The 25,828-nt window shown below is 66.0% G+C and overlaps 10 protein-coding genes across 10 annotated transcripts; 4 read left to right on the top strand and 6 right to left on the bottom strand.

Moving 5' to 3' along the window:
* Window positions 1–2,005: 2,005 nt before the first annotated feature.
* Window positions 2,006–3,724, top strand: JIP5 (WD repeat-containing protein jip5; the record flags this gene model as incomplete). Its single annotated transcript, XM_069355030.1, has 4 exons — window positions 2,006–2,238; window positions 2,670–2,723; window positions 2,790–2,862; window positions 2,918–3,724. The coding sequence occupies 4 exons, from the start codon at window positions 2,006–2,008 to the stop codon at window positions 3,722–3,724; spliced, it is 1,167 nt and encodes a 388-aa protein (XP_069207101.1).
* A 42-nt stretch (window positions 3,725–3,766) lies between these two features.
* Window positions 3,767–5,741, bottom strand: Q8F55_006570 (uncharacterized protein; the record flags this gene model as incomplete). The annotated part of the gene is made up of 3 exons (XM_069355029.1): window positions 3,767–4,903; window positions 5,104–5,161; window positions 5,728–5,741. 3 exons carry the CDS (start codon window positions 5,739–5,741, stop codon window positions 3,767–3,769), a joined length of 1,209 nt encoding a protein of 402 aa, XP_069207100.1.
* Window positions 5,742–6,151: 410 nt separating this feature from the next.
* On the top strand, window positions 6,152–7,754 carry Q8F55_006569 (uncharacterized protein; the record flags this gene model as incomplete). Its single annotated transcript, XM_069355028.1, has 5 exons — window positions 6,152–6,371; window positions 6,406–6,450; window positions 6,485–6,579; window positions 6,618–7,174; window positions 7,208–7,754. 5 exons carry the CDS (start codon window positions 6,152–6,154, stop codon window positions 7,752–7,754), a joined length of 1,464 nt encoding a protein of 487 aa, XP_069207099.1.
* Window positions 7,755–7,837: 83 nt separating this feature from the next.
* APA2 (bifunctional AP-4-A phosphorylase/ADP sulfurylase) lies at window positions 7,838–9,251 on the bottom strand (the record flags this gene model as incomplete). Its single annotated transcript, XM_069355027.1, has 5 exons — window positions 7,838–7,886; window positions 7,928–8,408; window positions 8,451–8,724; window positions 8,857–9,054; window positions 9,117–9,251. The coding sequence occupies 5 exons, from the start codon at window positions 9,249–9,251 to the stop codon at window positions 7,838–7,840; spliced, it is 1,137 nt and encodes a 378-aa protein (XP_069207098.1).
* A 283-nt stretch (window positions 9,252–9,534) lies between these two features.
* BUD31 (Component of the SF3b subcomplex of the U2 snRNP) lies at window positions 9,535–10,486 on the bottom strand (the record flags this gene model as incomplete). Its single annotated transcript, XM_069355026.1, has 6 exons — window positions 9,535–9,563; window positions 9,646–9,779; window positions 9,892–9,912; window positions 9,958–10,077; window positions 10,217–10,300; window positions 10,428–10,486. 6 exons carry the CDS (start codon window positions 10,484–10,486, stop codon window positions 9,535–9,537), a joined length of 447 nt encoding a protein of 148 aa, XP_069207097.1.
* A 523-nt stretch (window positions 10,487–11,009) lies between these two features.
* Window positions 11,010–12,680, top strand: Q8F55_006566 (uncharacterized protein; the record flags this gene model as incomplete). Its single annotated transcript, XM_069355025.1, has 3 exons — window positions 11,010–11,071; window positions 11,170–11,290; window positions 11,331–12,680. The coding sequence occupies 3 exons, from the start codon at window positions 11,010–11,012 to the stop codon at window positions 12,678–12,680; spliced, it is 1,533 nt and encodes a 510-aa protein (XP_069207096.1).
* A 5,311-nt stretch (window positions 12,681–17,991) lies between these two features.
* NRG1 (transcriptional repressor) lies at window positions 17,992–19,703 on the top strand (the record flags this gene model as incomplete). Its single annotated transcript, XM_069355024.1, has 2 exons — window positions 17,992–19,357; window positions 19,684–19,703. The coding sequence occupies 2 exons, from the start codon at window positions 17,992–17,994 to the stop codon at window positions 19,701–19,703; spliced, it is 1,386 nt and encodes a 461-aa protein (XP_069207095.1).
* Window positions 19,704–20,121: 418 nt separating this feature from the next.
* Q8F55_006564 (uncharacterized protein) lies at window positions 20,122–21,469 on the bottom strand (the record flags this gene model as incomplete). Its single annotated transcript, XM_069355023.1, has 2 exons — window positions 20,122–21,258; window positions 21,434–21,469. 2 exons carry the CDS (start codon window positions 21,467–21,469, stop codon window positions 20,122–20,124), a joined length of 1,173 nt encoding a protein of 390 aa, XP_069207094.1.
* Window positions 21,470–21,926: 457 nt separating this feature from the next.
* On the bottom strand, window positions 21,927–24,255 carry Q8F55_006563 (uncharacterized protein; the record flags this gene model as incomplete). Its single annotated transcript, XM_069355022.1, has 7 exons — window positions 21,927–22,214; window positions 22,249–22,575; window positions 22,610–22,675; window positions 23,306–23,665; window positions 23,701–23,841; window positions 23,878–24,030; window positions 24,070–24,255. 7 exons carry the CDS (start codon window positions 24,253–24,255, stop codon window positions 21,927–21,929), a joined length of 1,521 nt encoding a protein of 506 aa, XP_069207093.1.
* Window positions 24,256–24,867: 612 nt separating this feature from the next.
* Q8F55_006562 (uncharacterized protein) lies at window positions 24,868–25,615 on the bottom strand (the record flags this gene model as incomplete). The annotated part of the gene is made up of 4 exons (XM_069355021.1): window positions 24,868–25,131; window positions 25,167–25,289; window positions 25,325–25,456; window positions 25,490–25,615. 4 exons carry the CDS (start codon window positions 25,613–25,615, stop codon window positions 24,868–24,870), a joined length of 645 nt encoding a protein of 214 aa, XP_069207092.1.
* Window positions 25,616–25,828: the final 213 nt, after the last annotated feature.

Raw genomic sequence — 25,828 nt, 5'->3', positions numbered from 1 at the left:
AGGATGCGTGTGATGAAGTGATGGACACGAGCCGCGTGTGGATGGGATAGCAGGCGGCGTGTGTGGATGTGGATGGATGCAGGCAGTGGGTGGTGGTTGTGTCAGCCAGGCTGGGCGTTCTGTTGGGGGCAGGCAAGGTTTGTCACTCACGGCTCTACACTGTTGCTGGACGAAAGAGTCACCAATCCGACGCAGATCACTGCGTACGTGTTTGTGTGGACAAGAGGTTGGCGTGCAAGGCTGCTATCGATAAGATGCAGTCTTGGGTATGCTTGTTTGGTTCCAGGTCGGGGGTGGGAGGGAGCAAGGTAAAAGGCTTGGGCGCGCGTCGGGGCGTGAGACGCGAGGTGGATGTGGGCGAGGGCGAGGAAGAGGGCCGAGGTGACGAGGGCGGGGGGCGCACAAGCGATAGTAACGCGGCGGAGAGCGTGTAGCCTGATGCCTAATTAGTTTGGGTCCACGCGCAGGAGGCGACACGAGACGCGGCGGGCGGGGGGAAGGCGGCGGGGCGGTCAGGCAAGAGGGGGGGGGGAGAGCGCGCGCGCGAAGTGTGGAGTGTGTACGGTACACGAGGTGGAGTGTGGGCGGCGTGGGAGGGACCAAAGGAGGCGGGGGGGAATAGCAGAGTGATGGTGGTGAGGGACCGGGCGTGGGATGGGATGGGACAGGATGGGCTGACCGCGTACGGCTGGAGGGGGAGGGGGAGGGGGGGAAGAGGGGAGGAGGGAGGGGGGGTACGGGGGCGGGGGAATGAAAGGTTGGGATGGGGGACGTACCAGTGGAAGCGCAGAGAGGAGTCAAAAGTGGTGCGAGGGAGGAGCGACGTAACGGATGGTGTGGGAGATGCAAGGACGGATGATTAGGGCCAAAAGGCGCGAAAAAGGAGGACAAGGATAGGAAGCCTGGCTTAGGGCGGGGCGGGGCGCGCGGCTGAGGGAGGCCAGGCGAGGGGCGAGATCGGCTGGTGTTGGGGGTGGGTGGGTAGGTGGGTGGGGACTTGGCCGACGACGAGGCTCGCGACCGGGGGGGGGAAGAAGAGGACGACGAATGCTAGCGGCGGCGGCGGCGGAGGCGGCGGCGTGAGGAGTGGAAGGGAGAGAGGGAAGACAAGGGTGCGAGGGAAGAAAGAGGTGTGTCGTGTGGTGCGTGGGTCGAGCTGCGGGCGGCCGGGGCGGGGCGCACGGGGGGGTCGGGGGGAAGGAGGCAGAAGGGGGGAGGAGGGGGCGCAAGCGGTTGGTTTGATTGAGGGGCGGCGGCGGGCACCAACACCTTGTCTTGGAACCCAGTCTGGTCCCAACAAAACCCCCAAAGCACAGCACGGGCTCACACACTTGGCCTCTGGTTGGCAACGGCCCGGCCGGGGGGGATGGCTCGTCCAGGGCAGCGCGCAGCGATCCACGGGCCACACCACACGACACAACCGCAAGCCGTTCCTGCTCGACTGCAACCGGGCACCCAGGCATAACTACACGGCCGCCGGCCTTCCCAAGTCGGCAGTAGCCCACATGCAAATGCACAGCAAACACACCTGCTCGTCTTCCTCGTCCTCCTCCTCTTCCTTTCCCTCGCTCTCTCTCTCTCTCTCTGTGCCTCCCCGAAATATGCAATCATCAGGCGTGTCGCAAAGTCTCCGGGAGCCGAGTGAAGCGCTGCAAGCATGCACGCCGCGCCGCGCCAGCGTTGGGTGGCGACCACCCCCGTATTGCCAACAAACAAAAAACCAAAACATCAGTGATCCAGAATCTAAAATCTGGCCAATGGGAGCCGGTGCGGTCCCGTGATCTGGATCACCGCGTATTTCCAGACTTTGTGGACATGTGGCGGTCGGGCCGGGGCGGAGATGGCGTGAACTCCGCGGGGACCTCCACTTCTCGCGATGCAATTTCGAGATTACTGTTGTCGAGATTGACGCGGGGCTGACAGCACAACCCGTAGTTACTGGCGCGCGCGACACTGGCCAAGGCGTACGACGAGACAACTCACACCACCTCACGCCGACGCCGCCATGCCCGACATTACGCTCAAAAACCAGCCATTCGACCTGGCGTTCCACCCATCCGAGCCCGTCCTCTACTCGTCCCTCCTCACCGGTGAGGTCAAGGCATGGCGGTACGACGACGCGACGGGCGAGACGGAGCGCGCGTGGACTGTGCGGCCGACCAAGAAGACGGCAAGGGCCCTGGGTGTCGAGGGGGACGGCAAGTCGCTTTGGGTTGGCGGCAAGAGCGGGATCTTGTGGTGAGTGTGGGTTGTGGGTGGGACTGGCGACGGGACAGAGAGAATGGGGGGAAGAGTGGAACGAACGGGCACGAGACGCACGGGCTTGTCTCTTATGTGCTGCAGCGTGCGTGCCAGCAGCAGGCAGCGGTCAGCGCAGCGTCTCGAGGCGTGTGCCATGCCAATGGCACTGGCGCAGGAGCCTGGGGCGTGAGAGGTGGCGCCCTGGTGGTGGATCGCCTGCTGGGCAGGCTGGGGCGCAGCACCTCGATGAGAGTGTCGAGAGAAACGCCGGAGCGGAGCGTATGGGTGGGCTGCTGCTGCCAGACTTGCATGCTGCACCTTGTCGAGGAGGAACGGAAAATATACGCCTGCAGGTTCAGCAGTCGACGTCACTGGCGGCGACGGGTGGTTCTCCTCTCGCACACTGCACGGCCACTGACGCCGCGCAGCCGCCTCGATGCCGCAGTGGGGACGGTCCTGTTCGAGAAGGAGGCAGCACACGAGTGAGTCAAGCTTCGCTTCGGCGTGTTCTCGACCCCAACGGCAGTTCCTGATCCGGGTTTATACAGCTCGCCCGTGAACCGCGTTATCTGCGTCAACGAGCAGCTCGTAGCGAGCGGTGATGACGAGGGTGTTATCAAGGTAGGTTTGGGGCTACTCTACGGCCAGCAGCGGCAATCACTGACGCCGCGCCCAGTTCTGGGACAGTCGCAAGCCGGGCGACGCCATCCGGACCTACACACAACATTACGACTACATTTCGGGATTTTCATACTTTGAGGACAAGCGGCAACTCGTGGCCACGTCGGGCGACGGGCACCTGTCGGCTATTGACATCCGGTCGTCCAAGGCCGAGCCGCTGACGGTCAGCGAGGACCAGGAGGACGAGCTGCTGTCGATCGCGCCCATCAAGGGCGGGAGCAAGGTCGTCGTCGGCACCGGCCTGGGCATCCTGACCGTGTGGAACCGCAAGCTCGGGTGGGGCGACTGTGTGGACCGCATCCCGGGCCACCCGGCAAGCGTGGACGCGATTGTGGCGCTCACCGACGACTGCATCGCCACGGGTTCGGAGGACGGCCTGGTGCGCGTCATGCAGATCCAGCCAAACAAGTTCCTCGGCGTCATCGCCACGCACGACGAGTACCCCATCGAGCGGCTCGCCCTCGACCGCGCCGGCAAGTGGCTTGGCTCGGTCTCGCACGACCAGTGCATCAAGCTCACCGATGTCGAGGACCTGTTTGTCGACAGCGACGACGAGGACGCCGCCATGGAGGACAGCGACGACAGCGACGACGACGAGATGGGCGCGGTCGTGGCAGACGATGCTGAGGACGATGAGGAGGAGGCAGAGGGTGCAGAGGAAGACGACAAGGACGACTCGGACGTCGAGATGGAGGAGGACGAGGCACCAAAAGGCAAGCTCAGCAAGCGCGGCCAGGGCATCCGCGCCGCCAAGCACGCAAAGGCCGAGGAGGACGAGGGGGGGTTCTTTGACGACTTATAATGGGTGTATGCATGTACAACAATAGACAATAGACTACAGCGGCTAGAGGCCGATCGCGCGGCGCTTGCGTGCCAGGTCCTTCTCGAAGCGCGCCTTCTTGGGGCCAGACTTGCGCTCCCCGCTGCTGGCAGCAGCGCGCTTGCCGCGGTCGGTGAGGGCGTCGCGCTTGCCGAGCTTTGACGACACGCCGTCCCACACGCCCTTGGACCCGCGCTCGCCCAGCACACCCTCGAGCTCGGCCTCGAGGCCGTTCTGGCGCCTGAGGCGGCCGCGGCCGCCGACGCCGAACCCGAGCGCGAGCGCCTCCTCGTCGTCGCGGCGGCGCTTGGCCTCGCGCTTGGTCGTCACCAGACGCGTCATGTTGTCCTCCTCGAACTCCTGGATGCGCTTGAGCTCTGCGGCGCGCTTGGCCGACGCAGAGTTGGTGTGCGCGCCCGCAAGGACGGGGCGCGTCGACAGACCCGTCGTCGTCTGGATCGCCGGGGCGCCGTCGAGGCCGGCGGCAAACTCGGACAGCAGGGCCGGCGCGCGGCGCTCCTTGCGCTGCTTGGTCGGCTCGTTGTACGGCATCGCCGCGACCCGTGGTGGGCGGTACACGCCTCCGTCGTCGTCGGCGTCGGCCTGCTGCTTCTTCTCGGGCTCGGCGCGGGCCGCGGCGACCATGGCGCTGGGGTTGGGGCGGAAGGACAGCGGGTCCTCCTCGACGTCGTCGGTGACGGCGGCCTTGCCGCGGGCCGCGTCGGCCTCGGCGAGCCCGACGAGCTTCTTGATCTGGTACTCGAGCTTGGTCTCCATGCCGCGGACCTTGTCCATGACCTCGTGGCAGAGGGCGAGCTCGCCGGCGAGCTCATCCTCGAAGTCGACGGTATCGCGGGCGCGGGACGACGATGCGAACGAGTTGCTGAGGGCCGACGAGGCTCCAGCATCGGGCGTGTGCTCGCTCAGCGACGACAGCCGCAGGCCAGCCATGACCACGAGGTGGTGCAGGCTCGCGAGGAGCAGCTGCGGGCGGACGAGCAGGAGCGAGATGCCAGCCGAGAGGTCGAGCGACTCGTCGGCCGCCTTCGCCTTCTTCAGCAGCGGGGCGGATGACTTGGCAGTCGCGTCGACGGCCGTCTGCAGCGTGTCGAGCAGGCGGAGGATGTCCCCGCTCGAGGGCACATCGTTGTCGTCGCTCATCTGTGGGATCAGCCGACGTCAAAGGACATCGATAAACCACCACCGGCATGTCCCCTCAGTCGCGAGTTTTCTAGGCTCGCTCCACGCTCCTAACGTGGAAAGGCGTTGTAACTCTTACGGACAGTTCTTTGACTGCCTCAGTGCCCAGTGCGAAAGCATCATCGGGGGCCGGTGGGGGGGTGAGATGGGGTGAGACTCACGGTAGTGTGTGACTGCAGGGGAGCGTGCGTTCTCGCGGGTTGCTCTACCGGCTGCGGGCTGTCACGGGTGGGGTGTATGAGGTTGTTTGAGAGTGAGGGGGGAGTTGGAAAGGACAGGTGGTAGGCAGCATTGAGATTTCTCAACGGCGAGCAGTCAGTCAGTCCGCCAAAACCAGCCTCGCACCGAAAAATTGCATCCGCGGTGGAGGCCGGGGTCAAATCCAATGTGGCAGTGTGGGTGGGTTCAGACAGATATCTGCGAGGTTGCGAGTCCATCGTGCGCGCCCTGCATGGGTCCGAGGAGGACATGGACGGCATGTGAGGGTGTATGGGGTATTTTGGAATCATTCTACCCCTTTGAACGGAGGATGGAGCTGTTTTGCAGATGAAAGGTGGTTAACTCGGACCATCGCCTCGATGGTGGCTGGTGGGGGGTACTTCTTGGGCAAGCCGACGTCTCTTTGAACCTTTCCGGAAGACGTGGACAGTCTGGACGTGTTCAGTGAGTACTACAATCTCTTTTTTAGGCCGTTTGGGCGTCAATACTTTGTGTATCACATGGTGGGGAACCGTTCATGTCAGAGAGTCGATGAAGTGCCCCGATGAATGGTATGCCATTCCTACCTGAGGTAACTCATCCTCAGAACAACATAACCCAAACCAACAGAACAAACTGTCATAATAGATCTGCGGGACAGAGATAACCGGAACAGAGCCCGCCAGTGGCCACCCACAAGCTCAAAGACGGTCGGAGTGGCTCCCCGCGACGCCATCTCCAGCCATATCGCCCCGTACCCGCCCCCCACACCCGCACCAACAACAATCCCCCCTCCCCTACACCCCCTCCTACCCGCTGGCCCACCCCTTCGCATGCACGACCCCGCCGGCGCCGCTATACCCGTGCCGGCCCTCCGCGTCGGATCGCGGCACGCCACGTGGCGCCAGCGGGGCCCCCGGCCGCCCAAAACGTCCAAGCGACCTCACAACTGTTTACGGCCGCCACGCCTCTTCCCCATCGCTCACCACGACGCACGAGCGCAATGCGCGCATGACAGGCGACGGAGAAGGAGACGGACCGCGCGCGCCCAGCGCCGGCGTCGGCGCCGTCGGGCTGCAGCTCTCAGCGCCGGGCTTCACCGCGCGCTTCATGGGCCCCGCTGCGCCCCCGACTGCCCAGCACGACCGGCGCGAGCCCGTCGCCCTGCCGCCCGCCGAGGCGCGCACCTCGGCCGGCGCGGCCTTTACCCGCTCCCTCCTCCTCTTTATGGGTAGGCCACCCCCTGCCGGTCACGCTGACGCCAGGCTTCCTCTTCCGCCGCCCGTCCAAGCTGTTCCGGCCGAACCGGCGTGAGTTGCCCCGCCCGACGACGCTCACCCCCAGTGGATACCTGGGCCGGGCTGCGCCAGCTCGCCGAGAGCGCCGACCAGAACCTGTCGCCTACGTTCGTGCGCAACATTCTCAAGACGAAGGGCGGGGTGAGTGCGTGACGCGCCGCGGGCTAACGGAGACGCAGCCCGCAATACTCGGCATCACGCTGCTGCCCCCGCTGATTGTCAACACGACGCTCGGCTTCCTCCTCTTCTCGTCGCACAGCCTCCTCTCGCTCTGGCTCGCGCGGCTGCCCTTCTTCCACCGGCGCGAGGTGGTCGAGGAGGAATCCACCGTGTCCATCTTTCCCGACTTTTTCACGCTCGACGACGGCGAGGACGGGCTGCCCATCGCCGAAGAGGAGGAGATCACGCTCGAGACGATAATCCGCGGCCCGCGCAACGTGCCGCGCCACCCGACGCTGTGCTCGGCGCTCGCGGGCGCCGGCGCAGGCGTGATCCAAGGCCTGGCATTCACGCCCATCGAAAACGTCGTGCGCTTCCTCCAGCAGTCGACGACGAGCCTCACGTCCCTCGTCGCGCGCTTCCTCCACCTGCCTGGCCTGTCGCCAGAGGTCGCGGCCGCCCTAGGCCCGCAGCCAAAGCACCCGCTCGAGGCGTTCCGCAACCTCGTCGCCTCGAGCACGTGGGCAAAAGACCACAGCTGGTGGACGGGCTGGCGCTGGGCCATCGCGCGCGACGCGTAAGTGCGGCCCCTGGGCGACGCTGACCGTAGCGTGTCCTACTCCATCTTCTTCGCCACGTTCGACCTCACGCGCCGCGTCGCGCTGCGCGTAAAGGCCATTGTTACGGCCTCAGTCGAGAAGGAGAAGGGCATCATCGAGGTGGCAAAGTGCGCAAAGGCCGCGCCGGGCGAGCTGCCCGCCCGCGCGCCGTCAGAGACGCCGACAAAGGCGCGGCTCGCGCAAGCGTTCACGATTGTGGCTGGCGGCGTGGCTGCCGCGTCGGCTGCAGAGCTCGCCGGCCGCCCGTTCCGCGCCGGACAGCGGTACAGCGGCCTCGCGGCGGCCGAGCGCCAGCGGCTCAGCAAGGCTGGGAAGCCGATCCCCTGGCGATACGAGCACCCCATTCGCTATGCGTGGCAGAAACACGGGATGCGCGCCTACTTCCACCGCGAGGGCGTGCACGAGACGCCGAAGACGGCCGCCACACACGGTAACCGGTTCGTCAGGGCGCTCACGCGCGTCGGGTGGCGCCTGGCATCCGTCGGCCCATGGGGCTTTGGCTTCCTCGTCTTTGCTTGGATCGGCGGCGAGGTGTAGAGAGGGACACGAAGTAGACAACTAGACAGCACGACATGCATTGATCACCCCAATGGCGCCGAGGCCCCGTGGCACCACGCCCATCACATGCGGTGCTTGTGCGACTCGATAAAGTTGCGCGGCGGATCATCACTAGCGACATTAGAGCGCTCGACCAGGCGCACGCCACCTACAGGCCATCCCACGCCGCGCCCGCGCCGCCGTGCAGCGTCGCGTCTTGCTCGATGACCTGCTCGCCAAACTCGCGGGGCACGGCACACTTGGCCAGGATGGAGATGAGGCCGTCGGGCTGGGCCTTTGCGGCCGCGTCGAGCGCCGCGTCGTGCTGCTCAGACGTGACGAGCAGCATGCCGGCGTACCCGAGCGCGTTGAGGTCGAGCGTCTGCCCGTCGCCGAGCGCGAAGGCCGGCTGGGAGCGCGGGATGAGGTGGATCGCGTCGAGCGTCATGAGCAGGTTCCAGCCCTGGCTGCGGTCTCCCCCGGAGCGGCGGAGCGCGTCAAACGCCAGGTCGAGCGAGCGCATGAGCGCCGGCGCGAGGTTGTCAGCGAGAAGCGTCAGGTCGTCCTCGCTGAGCGGGTACGGGATCGTGTGCGCCGCGGGCAGCGGGTGGATAATGTGGATGTAGGGGAGGGTCGGGTGGATGACGGCGCGGTCTGGCGAGTGGTTAGTGCTGCCCTCGTCTCGTCGCGACCCACCCTGGCGCTCAAAGGTCACGCCGCGCACCCAGTCGTCGAGCGGCACGCCGCCCTTGGCGTCGATGAACTGGACGTGCCTCCAGCGCTGGGACGCGCCGGCGCCGGGCCCGCCGTTGTAGAAGGCCAGCAGGCGCTGCGAGGGAGATGAGCGCGCGGCCGCCTGCAGGATCGAGTAAGTGCGCGCGATCTGGCCCGGTGTCGGCGGGAGGGCCTGCGGCTGCTCCTCGGTCGGCACGAGGAGGAAGTGCTCCGGGAGCACGGCAAACTTGTTGAGCTGGGGGGTGTTAGAATGTGACGAGGGAAGGGCGGTCCGCACGGGCGATGCGGATACTACGAGCCGGTAGGCTCGGTCTCGTTCACAGCCGCCTCGCCCCTCGACCTCAGCGCCCCCCAGCCCCGCACTCACCAACACAGCCGTCGACTCCTCGCCGTCGACGCCGGCAAACGCGCCAACGTACAGCCCCGGGACGTAGGGCGGGCGGAACGGGCTCGGGCGGTCGGCGCTGGCCTCGGCCGTGCGGACGCGCTTGGACTCGTGGGCCGCGGGCTCTTCAGGCGCGGCGGCCTTCTTGGCGCCGATGGCGGGGCAGATCGTGATGTTGAACTGGGCGTGTCAGCAGCGTGCGGGGAGCACGAGGAAGGCCGGCCGGCGCTGCGCCGACTCACGGGAAACTGTCCGGGCACGCCCCTGCTCGTGCTGGGGAAGAAGTAGAGGTCGCCCGACTCCTTGGCGGCGGCGAACGACGCCGGGAGGCGCGCGAGGATGTCGGCGGGCGACGCGCGCTCGGTGGGCTGGGCCATGGTGCGTGGTGAGTGGGCGAGTGCAGATGTCGATGTCGAGATTGGAGAGCACGAGATTCGGGGATGGCGAAGGTGGAGGTACGGGCGGTGGGCAGTGTGCCTGGCAAAGTGCGAGGAGCAGAAGCGTGCTCTTGCCGGGCTCGAGACGGCGACGAGCAGTGGCATCGACGGCCTTGGTGGAGAATAAAGAGTACAACAGCAAGAGAGGAACAACACTGGGAATGCTAAAATACATGCATGGTGCAAATCGACACGCGGCTATGGACCAACACAAGCTCAACATCTAGTCGCCAGAGGCGCATCCTCGGCAGCCTGCGAGGTCAGCATGGTCCCGGCCAGTGCTCTGAGCGAGCTGCAGCACAAGGCTCTGCTCCACTCCCCACGCCATACGCACCGCAGTTGGGACACTCGACAATCGTGTTCTTCTTCAAAGCGGCCTTGGGCACGCGGCAGATACACGTCGAGCCCTGGTAGTTCATGTCGCGCGTCTGGACGCAGCGGACGCAGCAGAGGCGCTCGTAGCCGTTCCTGTAGCGGCAAGGAGGTAGGCGAGGCAGGTTGACAAGGTGAGGAAGGCGGGAGCGACGCAAGAGGTCACTGGTCAGCACGGCATCTGCACCTCCCCGACGCCTGCACTTACTTCTTCCACTTGGCTATCAAGCTGTCGGTGTCAACATCGCCCTAACACCCAGCACACCACACTCACTTGGCGTCTGCGTAGCCCTGCTTCAGGAGCCAGTCGTACAGCTCGCGCGAGATGAGCTCGCGCTTGTAGTACAGGTCGTAGATGTACCGCGAGCGCGCGTGCGAGATGCGCATGATAGGCCTGTGGGTGGGGAGTCGAAGGGCGGCGTTCGGGGATCACAGCGGCAACGAGGAGGCGCGCGTAAGTCAACAGGCCGTGATTGTGGCGTGGAGGAGGCAGGGGTCAGCGAAGTACATCCAACGTTGAGCTCTCGACTCACCACGTCGACTCGACCTTGCGCTTGCCCTCGTGCGAGTCGCTCTCGGCGTCGCGCATCTTCTTGTCATAGTCCTCGAGGACATCCCTGCCGTTTGTCAGCACGCCGCCGAAGGGTTGGGCATCAGGTGGCACCGAGGTGAGGTTGAGCTGCTCCCCCCGCCCGCGCGCCCGGCCCGTTTTTCCGCCGCGACAGCACCGCAAGCGACACGTACTGGATGTCCTCGTAGCCCTCGGGTGGGGGCTTTGTCCTGCTCGTCCTAATCTTGGGCATTGCGTCGGGTGTGGATGGGAGTGGAAAGTTGGTTTGCTCGTTGTGATTGTCGAGGCCGGGTTGTGGAGGGAAGGTGGGTGGGACTGATAAGCAAAGTGGGAATACGTGTCATTTTTTGGTTGTTTGCCACCCCCGCATGGGCCAAGCAAGGGAATCTGCCTCGCTCGGCTGGCGGGCCGCTCGCAGTGTTCCTTGTGATCTTTCAAGGTCCAAGCGGCGGCGACCAGCGACGGGCGGACGGCAACGGCGGCGGCGGCCACTCGTGCTCGATGCACAAACCCGTCCGACTGTGCGTCTCCGTCCTTTTTATCTCTCCCTCGTCCAGGCATCACCCCCGCCGTCTTCTCAGTCTCCACCAACAGCACAGCGCGCAAAACACACCCGCGCGCCAAAAGCCAAGCCCGTGACGCGTGCGCGCCCTGTGGGACCCCGCCGCGAGCAGCAACTGCGACAACGCAGCTGCTCTGATTCGGCGGCCTTGAGTTGACACACCACCCGGACAAGGCAACAAAAGACACGCAAAATGGGCAAGCCGACGCTCGCCGAGACAGACCGGCGCAACATGGCGCTGCTCGCGGCCTTGCAGTGAGTCGCACATGTCGCGTGCGCCGCTGCCCCCTGCCGCTCGCGCCAGCTCGCCAGACCGCCAGAAAACGCGAAGCACGGCTGGCTCACACACACAGTAACAAGGTCAACTCGGTGCCATCACGGTTCGACCACCATGACGACAGGCTGCGCAGCGTTCTCGGCGCGATCGATCCGAGCAACCCGCGCCTCCAGGCGGCGTGGGAGCAGTTTGTTATTGTGGGTCACGGCAGGGAAGGGCAGCGCTGAGACGTTCCAGGCGGTCGTCGACGCCCGCGATTTGTCCACAATGGAGGAGGAAGTGCAAGCATCGAGCTCGGCGGCCGCAGATGGCTCTCGGACGATCCGCCGGCGCCGTCGCAATGTGTTTGCGGCCGACAGAGCCGCACAGCCATACCCCGACCGCCGTCCGCTCGCGTCCGATCTCACCGGTACGGGACCCCGCTCGGCCGACATTCTGTTTCGCCATCCCCGCTCGCGAGGTGCCCAGCCGTTCACTCCGCGCGTAGTGGACACGCCGCCGAGGAGAAGCTCGCCCGCGCCTGTGCAGGACGAACCCACCACCACCACACCGTTCAGCCCGCGCGGGGACAACTACTGGACCCGCGACTCTTACACCGAGATGTTTACGGGCGACGGGAATGGCGAGGGGGCCGAAACGGACGCGGAGGGCTCGGAAGGAGCAACCGTGAGGCCGCGAGCGGGCATGGTGCCCTACGACTTGCGCCAGATCTTGACGCTGTCCGGCGGCCCAGCGTCTACGGACCGCCCGACCACTGTCGCGCCTGCCGACCTTCTGGCGAGCGGCACGAACCGTGAATATCGCTCTGCTCCACCCGATGAAGTGGAGCACTCCGAGATGGACAGGATCATCGCCGGACTGGCGACTGGCAGCGGTCAAGGGACTTACGCCGAGGCCGTGAGGCGGAGCCTGCGTGCCCGCATCCAGGACACCCCTGCGCCTACCATATACTCGTCGCCCTGGACTCGCAACCAAATGCAGCAGGCCAGGTCCCCACCACTCTACCTCGACCCAATGGTGCACCGTCGACCGGCTGCCGAGGATGCCGAGACGGGGTCCGTTCGTCTCAACGAGAGCAGCAGCACGTGGGCGGCAGAGTACGAGCAGTCGGTTGGTCGCGTGTCGGCTCTGCTCGCTGGCACACGGCGGCGGCGATCAGACGACTACGAGGCGCGATCGAGCTCGCAAATGCTCCCTCCGACACTGCGGCGCACGCGCAGACGTATTGGCGAGGGGGACGACCGGCGTCGCGACTCGGTGCGCGACTCGACACGCGACACGCGCCGCGACGGGATCGTGTTCCCAGCTGCGTTCGACGACTACCTGAGCTTGCTCACGACTGAAGACGACGGCGGAGAGTCGACTGGCGATGTGGCAGAGGCGGCAGTGGCAGCTGAGGCAGCCGCGCTGGCCCAGTTGGAGGGTGCTGCCAGCGCCACAGAGACGGAAACTGCGGCGTCTGTGACGGACACGACGGCGGCGACTGCTGCGACGAGCGCGGCAGCTACCCCAAATGCAACGCACACGACCCACTCTGACCGCCCCATTGCGACGCTGCCTCGCCGGTTACGCCTTGGTGCCGAGTAGAGTGGCACCTGTATTCCACGCACGGTATTTCCGAGCAGAGGCCAGATCTTTTCTCGGCAGGCCGACCGACCGACCCAATCGAAAGCGACGACGAGCGCCGTTACATGCCTTGGCGTTTGGTCGCGCGTTGGCTCGTGCGTGCCTCGATCATGCTCTCGACCACCACCACCACATGCTTTTGTAGCCGCCAGACTGGCCCCGTCACATGTTTTATAGAGCTGTATGTATTGTGCTAGCCCGTGTCGGGCACATTAAGCGTATCGGTGGTGGCCCTGAGGGATAAGGTGGACCCAGAAGGATGGGACAGGACGACGAGGCTACCTGGCCAGGGTGGTGGAAGGGAGTGGGTGTGGCACGGACGGTGGGGCCAGTGGGGGCATGTTGGGAACTGGCTACGGCCCGCGCGACCTGATGGGTGTGAAACGCTGCTGGCCAAGTCTGCGCGGTATAGCGGGGGTGCTAGTGTGGAATGGGGTGGGAGTGTGTGTGCCGCGTGCAGCAACAGCGGCGGGGGTGCGCGGTGTGCGCCGTCAGTCGTGTGGACTGGGTGTGCTGTGCGCCGGCGTCTGTCGGCCAATCTCGCCGGTGACATGCCACACTGCAACAAGAGAGTGCGCACGCCGAGCCGCGGCCGTCGGTGTGGGTGTCGTATTGCAGCAGGCGGCACTGCCACGGCGGAACCCGGCCCGAGTCGCCCGCGACCTCGGCGTCCACTGCGCGGCGCGCGGCGCCCTCGCCGCCCGTGGCGCACGTTCCGGCGCTACCTCGCTTGCAGTTAGCCACGCTCGCTCGGTCGAGTCGACTCGGCTCGACGCGTAGAAAGCCAAAGCTGCGAGAGGCGCCTCGCAGGGCGCAGCGACGCGCCACGGCACGGGGGTGGCTTCTTCGCGCGCCAGCCAGCGCGCCAGCACGCCAGCGCGCCAGCACGCCAGCGCGCCAGTTCGACGGGCCCTGTGTCCTGATGGAAGGCGAGCCAAGGCGAGCCAAGGCGAGCCGGAGAAGACGGAGGGTAGTCGCTTTTTTCTGCCTGCACCCTAGACCCGAACCCAGCCCCGAGCCGCATGCATGATTCGGCTTACGTACTGGCCCAGGCCGGGTCCCGATGCGGTAGTGAGCGGAGAGCGAGGCGACGCACGACGCACGCACGCTTGCCTGCTTGCTTGCCTGCTTGCTTGCACGCACTGCCGCTTTCGGTGAGGGGCGAGGTACTGTTCGCTCGCGTCGGGCTCGGTTTTGCCGCTTCCAGCCGCCTCGGCGCCCGTGCCCCCCCTCCGCGCGCCCGACGGTCGGGCTCGGCATCATCGTCGTCGTCGTCACCGAATGCTCGAAATTTCGGCCTCCCCCACGCACAATTCCGAGGCTTGGCCAATGACGACGAGTGCACGGCCGCGGGTGACGGCGTGGGTGGGTGGGGCGCGCTTGCTCTTTCGGGCCAAGCAGGCAGGCAAGGCAGGCAGCGCCGAGCCGCCGGCGCGAGTCAGCTCGGTGGGCAGTGGCGTCAGAGCGTCAGAGCTCTGCGACCCGTGTCGCGCTGTATCTCCGCTCTGCTCGGGCTTTGGGTTTGGCTTGGGCCGGCGTCTAGGTGGGCGGGCGTTGACGCGTCTCCCGCTAGCCGCTGCCATGCTACTTGCCGCAACGAGATCCGGCGAAGACTTCCACCCGGAGGTCGCGCGGCGCGCCTCGCCGAGCCGCCGCAGCCCACCCACCCAGTCAGATTCGATTCGTCGTCGCCTCGCCAGCTGGCAGTAGTCGTCGTCGTCACCGATTTCTTTTGCTCGCGTCGGTCGTGGGCATTAAGGGACGGGGTCAGGGGGTGGCGTCAGGGTGACGTGAAAAGGACAATTCAGGGCAATGAAATAAAAATCCCTCCTTTATGGCGCCTCATGGCGCAAAAAAGTCGGGTCAGCACAAAAGTGACGGCGGCGGCGCCGGCAGCGACGACGACGACGGCTGCAGGCTGCAGGCTGCAGCTGCAGCAGTTAGCGCTGCTCGAGGCTAAGCTGGCTCATGACAGGCAGCAAGAGCCAAGACAGCCTACGACGACACGGAGCACGCCGCAGACTCACGCGTACGCGCTGCGCTCCTCTCCCTCTCACTGGCGCACTCGCGCTGCGCTCGGCCAAGCCTAACTGCACAGCATGCGACTGCGCGGCCCAACCCGGCCCACCCCCCGACGCACTCGCCGCTCGCATGATGCCATACGTGCCGCGCTGCCGCCGTGTCGTGCCACACGGCCGCCGCGAGCTTCTTAGCTCTTCCATTCCAAGCGCGCGCAAGGTCAGCAGGTCGCTCGCTTGGGCTCGGGCCAAACAAACAATTCATGCACTGCTTGCCTGCCGCTGCCAGTGGAGCCTGCGCGTCATGCCCATGCCCCCGACGCACAGGCCGACGCACCCCAAAAGCCGTGCCATCTCCGCAGCATGCTCGCTCGCAGCCTGCTCGGTCGTTGCGGTGACTATGACGCGTAGAGTGCTGGCTGCTGGCCGCCGCCATCCGCAAACCAGATTGGATTGGGTGAGCCTTGCAGTCAACAGTCGGGTCGAGGGTGAGGCCCTGAAAATCTTTCCTGACGATTACGGAGCCTTGGCCGAGCTTTGGGTCGCTGGCTGTCCAACAACTCGCTCGCTCGCCACCCCTGAATACGGCTCTCCCTCGTTTCTCGACGGGGACAGGGCGGGCGGCTCGGGTGGCTCGGGCGAGCCAACGCGGGTCATGCGGGTCAGGCGGGTGTGCGAGTCGAGGGGTGAAGAAGGGTGGACGCACGCCGCCCCCCTCCCCCCCGCGCGAGACACTTACTGGCTAATGGTACGACTGGATCGCACGCCGTTCGTTGGATGCACATGCACCACGCTGGTCATTGGCCCCGGCAACGCGCGGTGCAAAACCCTTCAGATTCCCTTGGGCTGTGTGCCTAGACTCCCTTTCGTCCCTGATTCAATTTCCTCACTCGCCCTCCTTTGAGTCCTCTGCCCTCGTGCCGTCTTTTGATCGACGGCATTGGCCCGCACCTGCCCTGCACCTTTGGGGCCTGACCCCTGACTCGCATCTCCCCCCCCCTTCCTGCACAGTGGCGGAGGCGGCGGAGGCGGACGAGGCGGCGCGGCGGCGGCAGCACCAGCTAGCCTGCCTCTGTCAGACACTCACCTCTGATGCCATGGCACGCGCGTGCTCTCTCACTTTGCAGTCCCCGTCAGTCCCCGCCCGCCCGCCCGCCGCCGCGCCGCACCGCGCCGCACCGCGCCTGTCGTAGCTGTCAGTCGGCCTACTCCTCCTCGCGCGCGCCGCCCACCCGGGCCTTCCCCCCCGAACCTCCCCCCCCCCACTCGCATCGTCCAACGGCAGGCGACCGACGGTTGCTTGGGTGACGCCCGACGACGCACAGTTGGCCGCCCGCGCCGCGCAGCGCAAATCTGGCACTCCCCCAGCTTTCTCTATCAACAAGGCGTTGGTCAACAGCGCAAACCAGCACATCGCCATCGCCCCCCCACCTCTTTTCTTGTCTTCGCAAACTCTTTGACTGTTGGACACGAACGCTCGAGCTCGTTGCCCGGAAAACATCGCAGCACCTAAGACGACGACTAAGGCCGCCTCCTCGCACCTCTCGCCAACCAATAATTTTCTTGGCTTGACTCAAACCCGACCACCACCGCACACGCGTCAAAAAAAATCGTGAGTAAGCGTCGTTCCAGACGCCAGATGCGGTCGCGTCCTCCCCTTCTTTGATGGTGTGCACCGTGTTGTGGCTGCTGCCGACCTTGCTGTCGCCTTGTCGGAGCATTGGAAAGCAGCAAGCATCCATCACATCCGTGCTGCATCTTATCTTTCCCTAATATGTTGAGACATCCTGGGTACGCGGATCTAGGGGCCAAGGACCCTTGGACAAAAGGCGGACCTGACAGCACCCTTTCGCTTCCTCGTCGCTGCCAAAAGCCTGCTTGGCGATACCCCCGGCCTCGTCGTCACTGTTTGTGCTCCACTCGACGTGGTGCATGGGCCGTCGCGACCAGACTTTTGGCTGGCGGGGTGTGTGCTTGGTCATGCGTGCTAGTAAAGCGGCGGTATAGCGGCACGTCCCGCTGCGCCGCCGCCCACTTGTCCCGCCTGCCGCACGCGCGTTGGCGTGTATGCGGCCGGCCGGCCCGCTGGCTGGCTGTCTGGCAAGTCGCCGCTGGCTGCTGCATCCGTCTCGTCCGTCCCCTGTCGCTTAGCTTGTGCCGCGCGCGTTTTGTTTTGCCCAAGCAAGGCAATCCTCGCCCCCAGTTCGGCGTCACGCACGGGGTCGTTCGGACTGTCCATCGCGTGCACTCGGCTCTGCGACGGCGTCTGACTGGCCGGCTGCATTGCTGGCTGGCTGGTGGAGGCGAGGCGAGACGTGGCCCACCGTGACGGCGGGTAATGCATTTTGCACCGCAATGGACGCGTGTGTTGGGTTGGTTGGGGGTGGATTTCAAGTGGTGCAGACGTACGCTGCGCCGGACGGAATTTTGGGCTTGCTGGCTGGCCCCAGCGTATGCGGTAGTCGCACCAGCCAGGCGCCCGTCCGCCCACCCACCCACCTACCACTCCTCCCACCCAAATTCCGTTTCCCCCCCTCACCCCCTCTGTCCCAATTTCAATCAATGATTGTATGCTGATCCCTCCTTTGCACCCCTTTTTTCCCTTCGCGCTTTCCCCTCTTTGTACCCTTACATCAACCGTCACCGCTACACGCGCGCCCGTCCGCCCGCTATCTCCTACTCGTCGACCTCTCTCGGCGACAACAACGACGACACGGCCACCACCACCATCGACGCCGTTGACAACGACTCGCCTCCCACCCGGGCTCCACTTTTCGACCACGTCCTCCTCGTCGGCACTAACCCCCATCGGCCGCCCCCGCCCGCCCCGCCCACATCCGCCGGGTTTGCACCACCACCACCACCACCACCCCTCGCCCTCCCTCTTCTCATTGGGCCCCCCCTACTGCACCACATCCACCTTCCCCCCCTCCGCCCAAACGCCCCACCCCGCGTATTAAATTTCCCTTGACATCGTCCTCGACGACACTTCATCAACAACAGGCCCCTCCTACACTACCCAGCAAGCTTGTTTGGGCAGTATCAGAGCACGCGTGTTCTTTTGATTCGTAAGCCATCATCCCCCATCACCCCACCTCCCCTGCCCCTCACTCGCCCTTGCCCTTGCTTGCCACCTGCGTCGTTCGTGTCTGAGACCCTCTGTTTGCCCTGTTACAGCTACCCACAACAACATGTCAACCGAGGCATCGCCACAGCAACCTACGCACCTCGGCCAAACTTACGCTCAAGCAGCCATGTCTGTTGGAACCGCTCCTAACGGCGGTCAGCCCCCCGCCCACCTTCTCGGCCCCGACTCGGGCAACCGCTCGTACGCCGACTCTGACACTGCCGCGTCGGCTCCCGAGTCGCCCGCCGTTCCCCCCACCAAGGGCAAGAACGGTGCGACTGGCCCCGCCGAGGGCAAGCCCAAGCCGCACGTGTGCCCCATCTGCCAGCGTGGCTTTACCACTGGAGGTCACCTCCAGCGTCACCAGCGGATACACACTGGCATCAAGGCGTTCAAGTGCCCGTACCCCGGCTGTGAGACGAGAACTAGCCGTCAGGACAATCTTCAGCAGCACTACCGCACCCATCTGTCGCCCACCCTCCGACGAGGATCGGGCACGGCGGCGCGCCAGGCTGTTGCTGCGGCCATGATGGCTGCCGGCTTGAAGTCGTCGACGAGCCGTCAGCCTCGCAAGTCCAAGGGCTCGCAGGTTGGTACTCCGGGCTCGTCGTCGGGCGCGAGCGGTGTCCACGGCCAGTCGCCGTACCAGACTCCGACGCAGGGCACTGCGCCGTACGGCGGCTACATGTACGACCCCAACCAGCACGGTTACCCGTCGTACCCGCCCACGATGCCTCCTGGCGTCGGCGGCATGGCCCAGCCTCAGTCGGCGCAGTCGAGCCGTGTGCCGTCGCCCGTTAACGGCCACTCGTCGCAGGGCGGCGGCGGCGTTCCCTCGGCGCACCACCAGCAGTACTTCTCGCAGCCCTTCTCGCCGGCTTACGCCTACCCCAACTCGTCGTACGGCCAGCCGTACCGCTACGGCCAGCCCGGCGCTGTTCCCTCTCCCTACGGCCCGCCTTCGCACCACTCGATTTACTCGCAGGGCATTGCTCCCGAGCACGGAGGCCAGCAGCACATGTACTCGCCTCTGCAGACCGGCTTCGCCCCTCACTCGCGCGACTCGCAGTACAATGTCATCAACCCCAGTGGATACGCAAGCCAGGCCCCAATGGGCAATGGATACCCTCCGAGGACGCAAACTAGTACGCCTTTGAGCAACGGCACTCACGAAGAGGTGGACCCCCGGTACCGTGGTGCTGCTGCCCCTCCTCGTGCGCCTTCACCTAGACGTCGCCTGACACCTCCCCACCAGGCTGAGATGCTCGCTTCTGCCGGCGTCGTTGATACCGCGAACCTCTCGACGACGGCCGGCCATCAGGCCGCCTCGCGCGCTCCGCTCTCTGCTGCCGTACCCCCCCAGTACTCGTACAATGCGGCTGCGCCGTCGCAGCAGACTAATGGGTACGCCTATGGCGCTCACCATCAGTCTCTCGGCGGCCGCACTGCTGTTACAAACATGGGGGGTGTTGTCGGTGGCCCGGATACCAAGGGTGAGTCTCCTTTTCGTGGCATAAGCCAGGCCGGACCGGGATTGAGCCACAATTCGGCAACCCTCCAGGGGTCCCAGGGAAAATTTTGAAAGAGTGACAGCAACGGGTTATACTAGCCGTTCTTGGGCGGGGGTGAGCCAGCGGTGGGGTGACTGGCTGCGGCGGTGACCACCGGGGTGAGCCGCGGACCGCTGTCACTGCCGCCGCCGCCGTCGTCACTGTTGTCCTTGCGGTCCTTGCCCTGGGACCTGTCACTCACCACGACTAGTGCCAGGCTTGGCTGCCGTTACGCAACCAACCCGACACGCGGCTGACTTTTTCCCCAGCGTTCATCAAACACGAATAGAGCTCTCTTTGCATGTACAACCACACACTCACACCACCACCACCACCGCCACCACCACCACCACCACCACCATCGCACCACCACACCACACCACCCCCACCTCTGCAAGCGTTTCCTTGGATCATTCTCACACCGGCTCTGTTTTTGCCCGAGCACCCACAAACTCGCAAACTCACTTCCACTCTACAACACTTCACACGGCCGGCCGTCACGTGATACCCTTTACCCTATACCCCATGCTTGTCAGGTCACGGTAATCTGTACTCCATGCATGTCGTTTGAGCGAGTGGCGGCGCACCGCGAAAGGGTGCCGAGGGCGTGGGGGGACTATACCCTAGACATATACACTAGATATCTACATGGAGTCGTGTGGCACTGGTCGTTGGCAAGGTGTCGCCGCCGCCAACTAACAGCAAGTCTAGACGAGCGGCCCCTGCCCCCCAGCGAGAGCCCACGCGCGCTCGCCCGCCGCGCGCTCAGCCGAGCTCAGCATGGCAGCGTTGATGCGCCAGCGCGGCGTGGCGCGCAGGCCAGCGAGCACGTCGCGCGTCCACTCCGCGTCGGCGGGAGTGCCAGCGCCCAGAGCGGAGAGGAGGACGCCGAGCGAGTCGGGCTCGAGCACGGGCGCGGTGATGCGCGCGACGTTGGCGGGGGCATAGTGGCGGAGGTAGGCGTGGGCCTGGGGAGGCGGGAGGGGCGCAAGCGCGCGGAGGAGGGCGAGGCCGGCGCCTGGGGCCGTGGACGCGGGGTCGGGGGGTGCGGGCGCCGAGGGGGCAGCGGGTGTCGCCGGTGTCGGTGCCGGCGCTTGGGGCTTCTTGCGTAGGAATCCCGTCGCGCGCGCCGCCGCCTCGTCCATCGCCACCGTGGTCGATAGCAGCGGGGGCGCTGGGCCGCCGGCATACGCGGGCCGCGAGCGCGCCTGCCGCAGCGAGGCGAACGAGGCGGGGGCAGCGGGGGTTGGGGCAGCGGGGGTTGGGGCAGCGGGGGAGGGGGAGGGCGCCGGCTCGGGGAGGAGCGTCGGCGGCGGCTTGCCGAACGACGCGTCGAGCAGGCTCGTGTTGCGCTGCGGGGTGGGCGTGGGCTCGGCGGGCGGCAGGGCAGGCTTGGTGGACGATGAAGCTGCCGGCTCGGCGGGCGGTGCTGCTGGTGCTGGCTTTGCCTCGGCAGCCGGGACGGCCGGCGGTGCTGGCACCGGCGCAGCCTTCACCTCGGCCACGTCGCGCGCCCCACGAATCTCCCTCTCCACCTCCTCCAGCTCCGCCGCCGCCGCCGCGTTGTTCGGCTCAGCGGCCAGCACGGCGCGCAAATCCTCGCCCGCGGCGCCGAGCTGGCCCTGCGCGCGGCGGGCTGCGGCGCGCCGAAAGCTCGCCTTCACGCCCCCGCCGCGCTCGAGCGCGCGCGTCGCGTCCGCCTCGGCCGCGGCATACCGCCCAAGCTTGAGCCACGCGGCCGCGCGGTTCGCGTACGGCAGGCTGTCGGACGGGTCGGCCTCGATCGCGCGCGTGTACGCTGCTGCTGCTTCGGTCCAGCGGCCTTTGCGGAAGGATGCGTTGCCCTGTCGTTAGCGCTGTGGCTTGTGGCGGGCAGTGCGGGCTCGCCCTCGAGGGGAGGATGGCGGCGGGGCATGGCGAGCCCGGCGGCGAGCGCACGACTCGGCCGGGGCTGGGCTAGTTGCGGCCACCTGCCCGCTGACGCCGACACCGACTCATCTCGGCCCGCGCCACACTCACCTCTGCGCGCGCCGCCTCGGACTCTGCGCGGCTCATGGTGGTGTGTTGATGAGGGGGGAGCAACGATGAGGTCAGCGCGACGTGCAAAGCGCAAGATTGACGAGTTTGGTTCGGCAGCGTGGGGCCCCGTCGACTTGTGCACCCTGGCGCGGCTCCGCCGCGCACAAAAGCAAAAACCACGACACCCAGGATTCCCATGTGGTCCCCCACCATTGTACTAACTAGGCGGTACTCAGCTTGACTACCCAGATCGGACGGGATGCGGTATTTTCTGAGTCCTATGGCCGTGGATGGGAGTGGGGTTTTGGAGGGCTAATGAAGGTGGGTGTGGTTCGTGCATGTGGCACATAGTGGCACGCACACCCCGCCACAAAGAGGACAGCAGCGATCAGCCCAAGGAGCGACACCTCACGCGACAAACCAACAGCTCAACTGCATGCACACTACCCCCCAAGCACCCCCTACTCGCCCCTCAATCCAGCGTAGCACTTCTTCACCCCCCCTCCTCACCCCTCAAGCAAGCGTAGTACTTCTTCACGGGCCACAGCGCCACCTCGGTCGCGCAGCACACGCAGCGGTGCACCTCGTCAATGTACGCGTTGTAGCGGGCCGCGAGGCGGCGGCGGATCGGGTCCGTGTTGACGAAGCGGCCGTTGACGATGCGGCCGTGCCCGTCCCAGAGCATGCGCTTGAGCACGTGCACCGACACCCCCTCGTCGATGCAGAACGACGTGACGGCCGCGTACGTCGCCGCCATCATGAGCTGCGCGACGGCCGTCATCTGGCGTGAGCGCCGCCCGGGGGGGTGAACTCACCAAGCGCTGCTCGAGGATGCCGGCCTCGATCTCCCACGCCCTGTGCACCGTCGCCGCGTACTTGGACGTCAGCGACGGCGGAGTCCACCGCGTCACCGTGTCACGGGGGTGTTGGTGCGCGCGGGGCTTGGTGAAGACGGCGCGGAGGTTGAAGATGAACTCGGCGAGCTCGTTTGAGATGCTGACGGTCGCGCCGTTAAGCACGCACTCGCGAGGGTTGGGCATGATCCACGGCCAGAGGTCCTCGGCACGGCGGTGCACGGTGCGGTACAGCGTGACGCAGTCGCTCCTGCCGTCGGTGCCGTCGGCGTCGACCGCGGCCATGCGCTGGGCGTCAGCGCGAGCGAGGACGGGCACTCACGACCTTGAGGTGCTCGTACAGCGCGACGAGGGAGACCCCCCCGTACACCGTCTGCACCTGGCTCGGCTGCCAGTGCGGGATGTTGTGCGGCGCGGGCAGGGGCATGAGTCGTGAGTGGGTATGGGTGTGAGCAGCGCGAGGGTGGCGAGCGTCGCTGGGGCTTTATACCCCTCCTGTGCGTGCTCGCCCCGCGAGACGACGAGACGAGAAGCACTTCGCCTCCTCGCATGGGGGGGTGACTGTCAGACGCATGGTGCGGGGGACGCTGATCGGTGCGACCGTCCTCGTGTTCGTTGTCTTGCGACCTCTCGGCGGCTTCCTCTCTCTCCTGCCCCTCCTCGCGCTTGCAGGCTCGGGCTGCTCCTGCTCGCCCCGCCCCTCCTCGCGCTCGCATACTCGCCCTGCGCGTAGTGCGCGGGCATGTGGCATGTCCAGCGCCATCTTGCCGCCCGGCATCGGCCCCCGTGGGCACTGCAGCTCCCCGACCCGCATAGCCCCCTGCTCCATGTCAATGTCCTTGCATACAGTACCGCCAGTTCGTACTTTCAAAACGCGAGAGGCCTGCTATAAACGCAGCAGCAAAGTCTGCACGATCACCTATGCTCCAGCCGCCTCACCCGCCGTCGCCTCACCCGCCGTCGCCTCACCCCCCGTCGCCTCACCCACCGTCGCCTCACCCACCGTCGCCTCACCCACCACGGTGCCAGGAGCCATCGCCGCGACCGCAGCGCGCACCTCGGCCACCAGCGCCGCGACCACCGCGGCCGCCTCAGCCTCCAGCTCGGCCGCCACCGCGCGGCGGTCACGGGCAAACTGGCGGATGTCACGGCGGAATCGCTTGGCGTCGCGCTTCGTGTCGGACTGAGCACACTCCCAGAGAACGAGGCGGCGGAGGCAGTCGAGCTTCTCCTCGAAAATGGGCAGGAGGGTGGCACGGGCGACGTTGCGCCTGGGGTGGGTCGCGCGGCGCGGGTCGACGGCGTCGAGGTCCTCGCGCCTCGATTCGGTGAACGCGATGATCTTGGCCGCTGCGACGAGGTACACGAGGGTGATGAGCTGGGGTCAGCGCACCGTCCTTCGACGCCACTCACAAGCGGGCGCTCGAACGCGACGCCGCGCTGGCCCCACTTCGGGGCTTCGGCCTTGCGCGCCTCCTTGGGCGTGAGGTAGGCCGCGAGCAGCGACGGACGGCGCGAGCCTGGCGGCGGGAGGGGGCGGCCGTGCGTGCACATCTGGGGTCAGCGGGGCAACAGAAAGAGACCACTCACGCCCATGGCGGCGCGGAAGATGTGGCTGTCGGTGTACGCCATGCCGCAGCCGTGCACGATCTCGGGCCAGTAGTCCTCGACGAGGGTGACGGCGCGGTCGTACAGCGTCTCGAGGTGCTGCGTCTCCGTAGTGGCGTTGGCGCCGACGAGGCGCTGGGGTCGGGGTCAGCAAGCTCGAGAGCGCGCACGCACCGGCTCGATGTGCTGGTGCAGCGCGACGAGGAAGCTCGCAGCCATCTTGATAACCTCCGGGTTGACGATATCGTCGTCGATCAGAATCGGGAGTCGCGCCAGGAGAGGGTGGGGAGTGCTGCCGTCGGGGTTGACTTCGGCCAGATAGGCCATGACGGCGGCGACACGGGCGGCGGGGGTGGACATTGGGATGGTGGTTGTGGGTGGATTGAGAAGTGTAGCAACACCAGCATTTGGTTATGTAGCCCTGCGAGCTGTGTTGGCCGTGCTACGTGCGCGTCGCTCGCACTGAGAGTGCGAAGACGAGGTACAACGCCTCGTCCGCCCCTCTCTCCCCCTCCCGGATGGCTCGAAACGCCGCACCACGCACACACGTCTTGTTCAATCCGATTAATCGTTCGTACGTCGCGGCAGGTGGGAGTCGGATGGTGCTGCATAGGGGCGGGGCAGCGCTCGACTGCAATTAGGGCTCAAGTCGCGATATTCGGGTTCCTTGCCACCCATCTCCAGCCGCACAGCATGTAAACAACGCACCCGCGAGCGTTCACGCTACTGCCATAATACTGGCAGAATTTTTCTAGTCAGTTTATGACGACAACGGTGCATGGCGGTGGCGTCTGGGGTCGGCGCTGATCATACCCACGCCACCACTCGGCCTCTTTGCTCGGCGTCACTGGCAAGTGACCAGCGCTGGCGCCAACACACAGCGACACGCAGCACCACCGTTAAACATGCATCTACTATCTCGCATCAACTTCCTTTCTTTTCTTCCTGGAGAATCTTGCATGGACTTGCAGCTCACACCTGGCCGCTACCTGCGAGCGTACCGCGGCGCCACCAGTCGACGCCGGCCCACACGTCATCGTGCAGGCACCTGGCGAGCACGCGGTCGACGATCGTACGGAAGTTGCCAGTGAAACGGAGGGCGAGGTAGCGGCGAATGTCGCGCGGGAGCACCGGGTCGAGACCCTGGCGCATCTCGTCGAGCAAGTCACCGCTGAACAGGAGACCTTGGGTCGCGTCGACCTTGGCAGCGAGGACAAGCGGGACGAGGACGGTGAACTGGGTGTGAGCGAGTTTAAGCTATGAACACGTACAAAGGCGTTCTCGAGGAGCATGGCGTCGCGCGTCCACGCCGCGTCGCGAGGCCCAGCGAGGGGCTCGAGGAGCGAGGGGCGGGGGACTCCGTTGCCCGGCGCCGGGCGGCGGGTCCCGCGCAGCTGCAAGAGTCAGCTTGTCCCTCCACCCGACTCACAGCCATGGCGACGTTATGGTGCATGTCAATGTTCCACCACTTGGGCACGAACTCACGCCAGTGGTCCTCGGCGATGCGGATGCCGCGGAGGAGGAGGCGCGGGATGTGCTCGCGCCACTGGAGGGCGTGGGCCTGGGGTCAGTACAGCCCAGCGAGCGCTCTTACAGTTCCGAGGTGACGGACAAGGCAGTGCAGGTAGCTCGCGACGGCGGTGGCGAGGGTGAGGCGCCCGCGGCTGGGCGGCCACTGCGAGTGGGTCACCCAGCGGGGAGGCGCGCTGCCGGGGTCCATTGTTGTTGGTGGGGTTGGGGGTAGAGGGTAGAGGGGAGAGAAGAGAGAAGAGAGAAGAGATAGGGGAGCGAGAGAAGTGTGAGTGGATGGGAGGGGGGTCTATTGTGCGTTGTGGTTCGAGGATGCGAGCGTGCCAGCGTGGGATGCGCCTTGGGGGTACGCCAGGCAGCACACAACACACAGCCGCTCTGGCACGCACAGATCGCGCCCAGT

Source organism: Vanrija albida (assembly GCF_041260175.1).
Source record: "Vanrija albida strain AlHP1 chromosome Unknown contig_5, whole genome shotgun sequence".
Taxonomy (NCBI): domain Eukaryota; kingdom Fungi; phylum Basidiomycota; class Tremellomycetes; order Trichosporonales; family Trichosporonaceae; genus Vanrija; species Vanrija albida.
The sequence above is the reverse complement of the archived record's forward strand: the minus strand, read 5'-3'. Positions and strand labels throughout refer to the sequence as shown.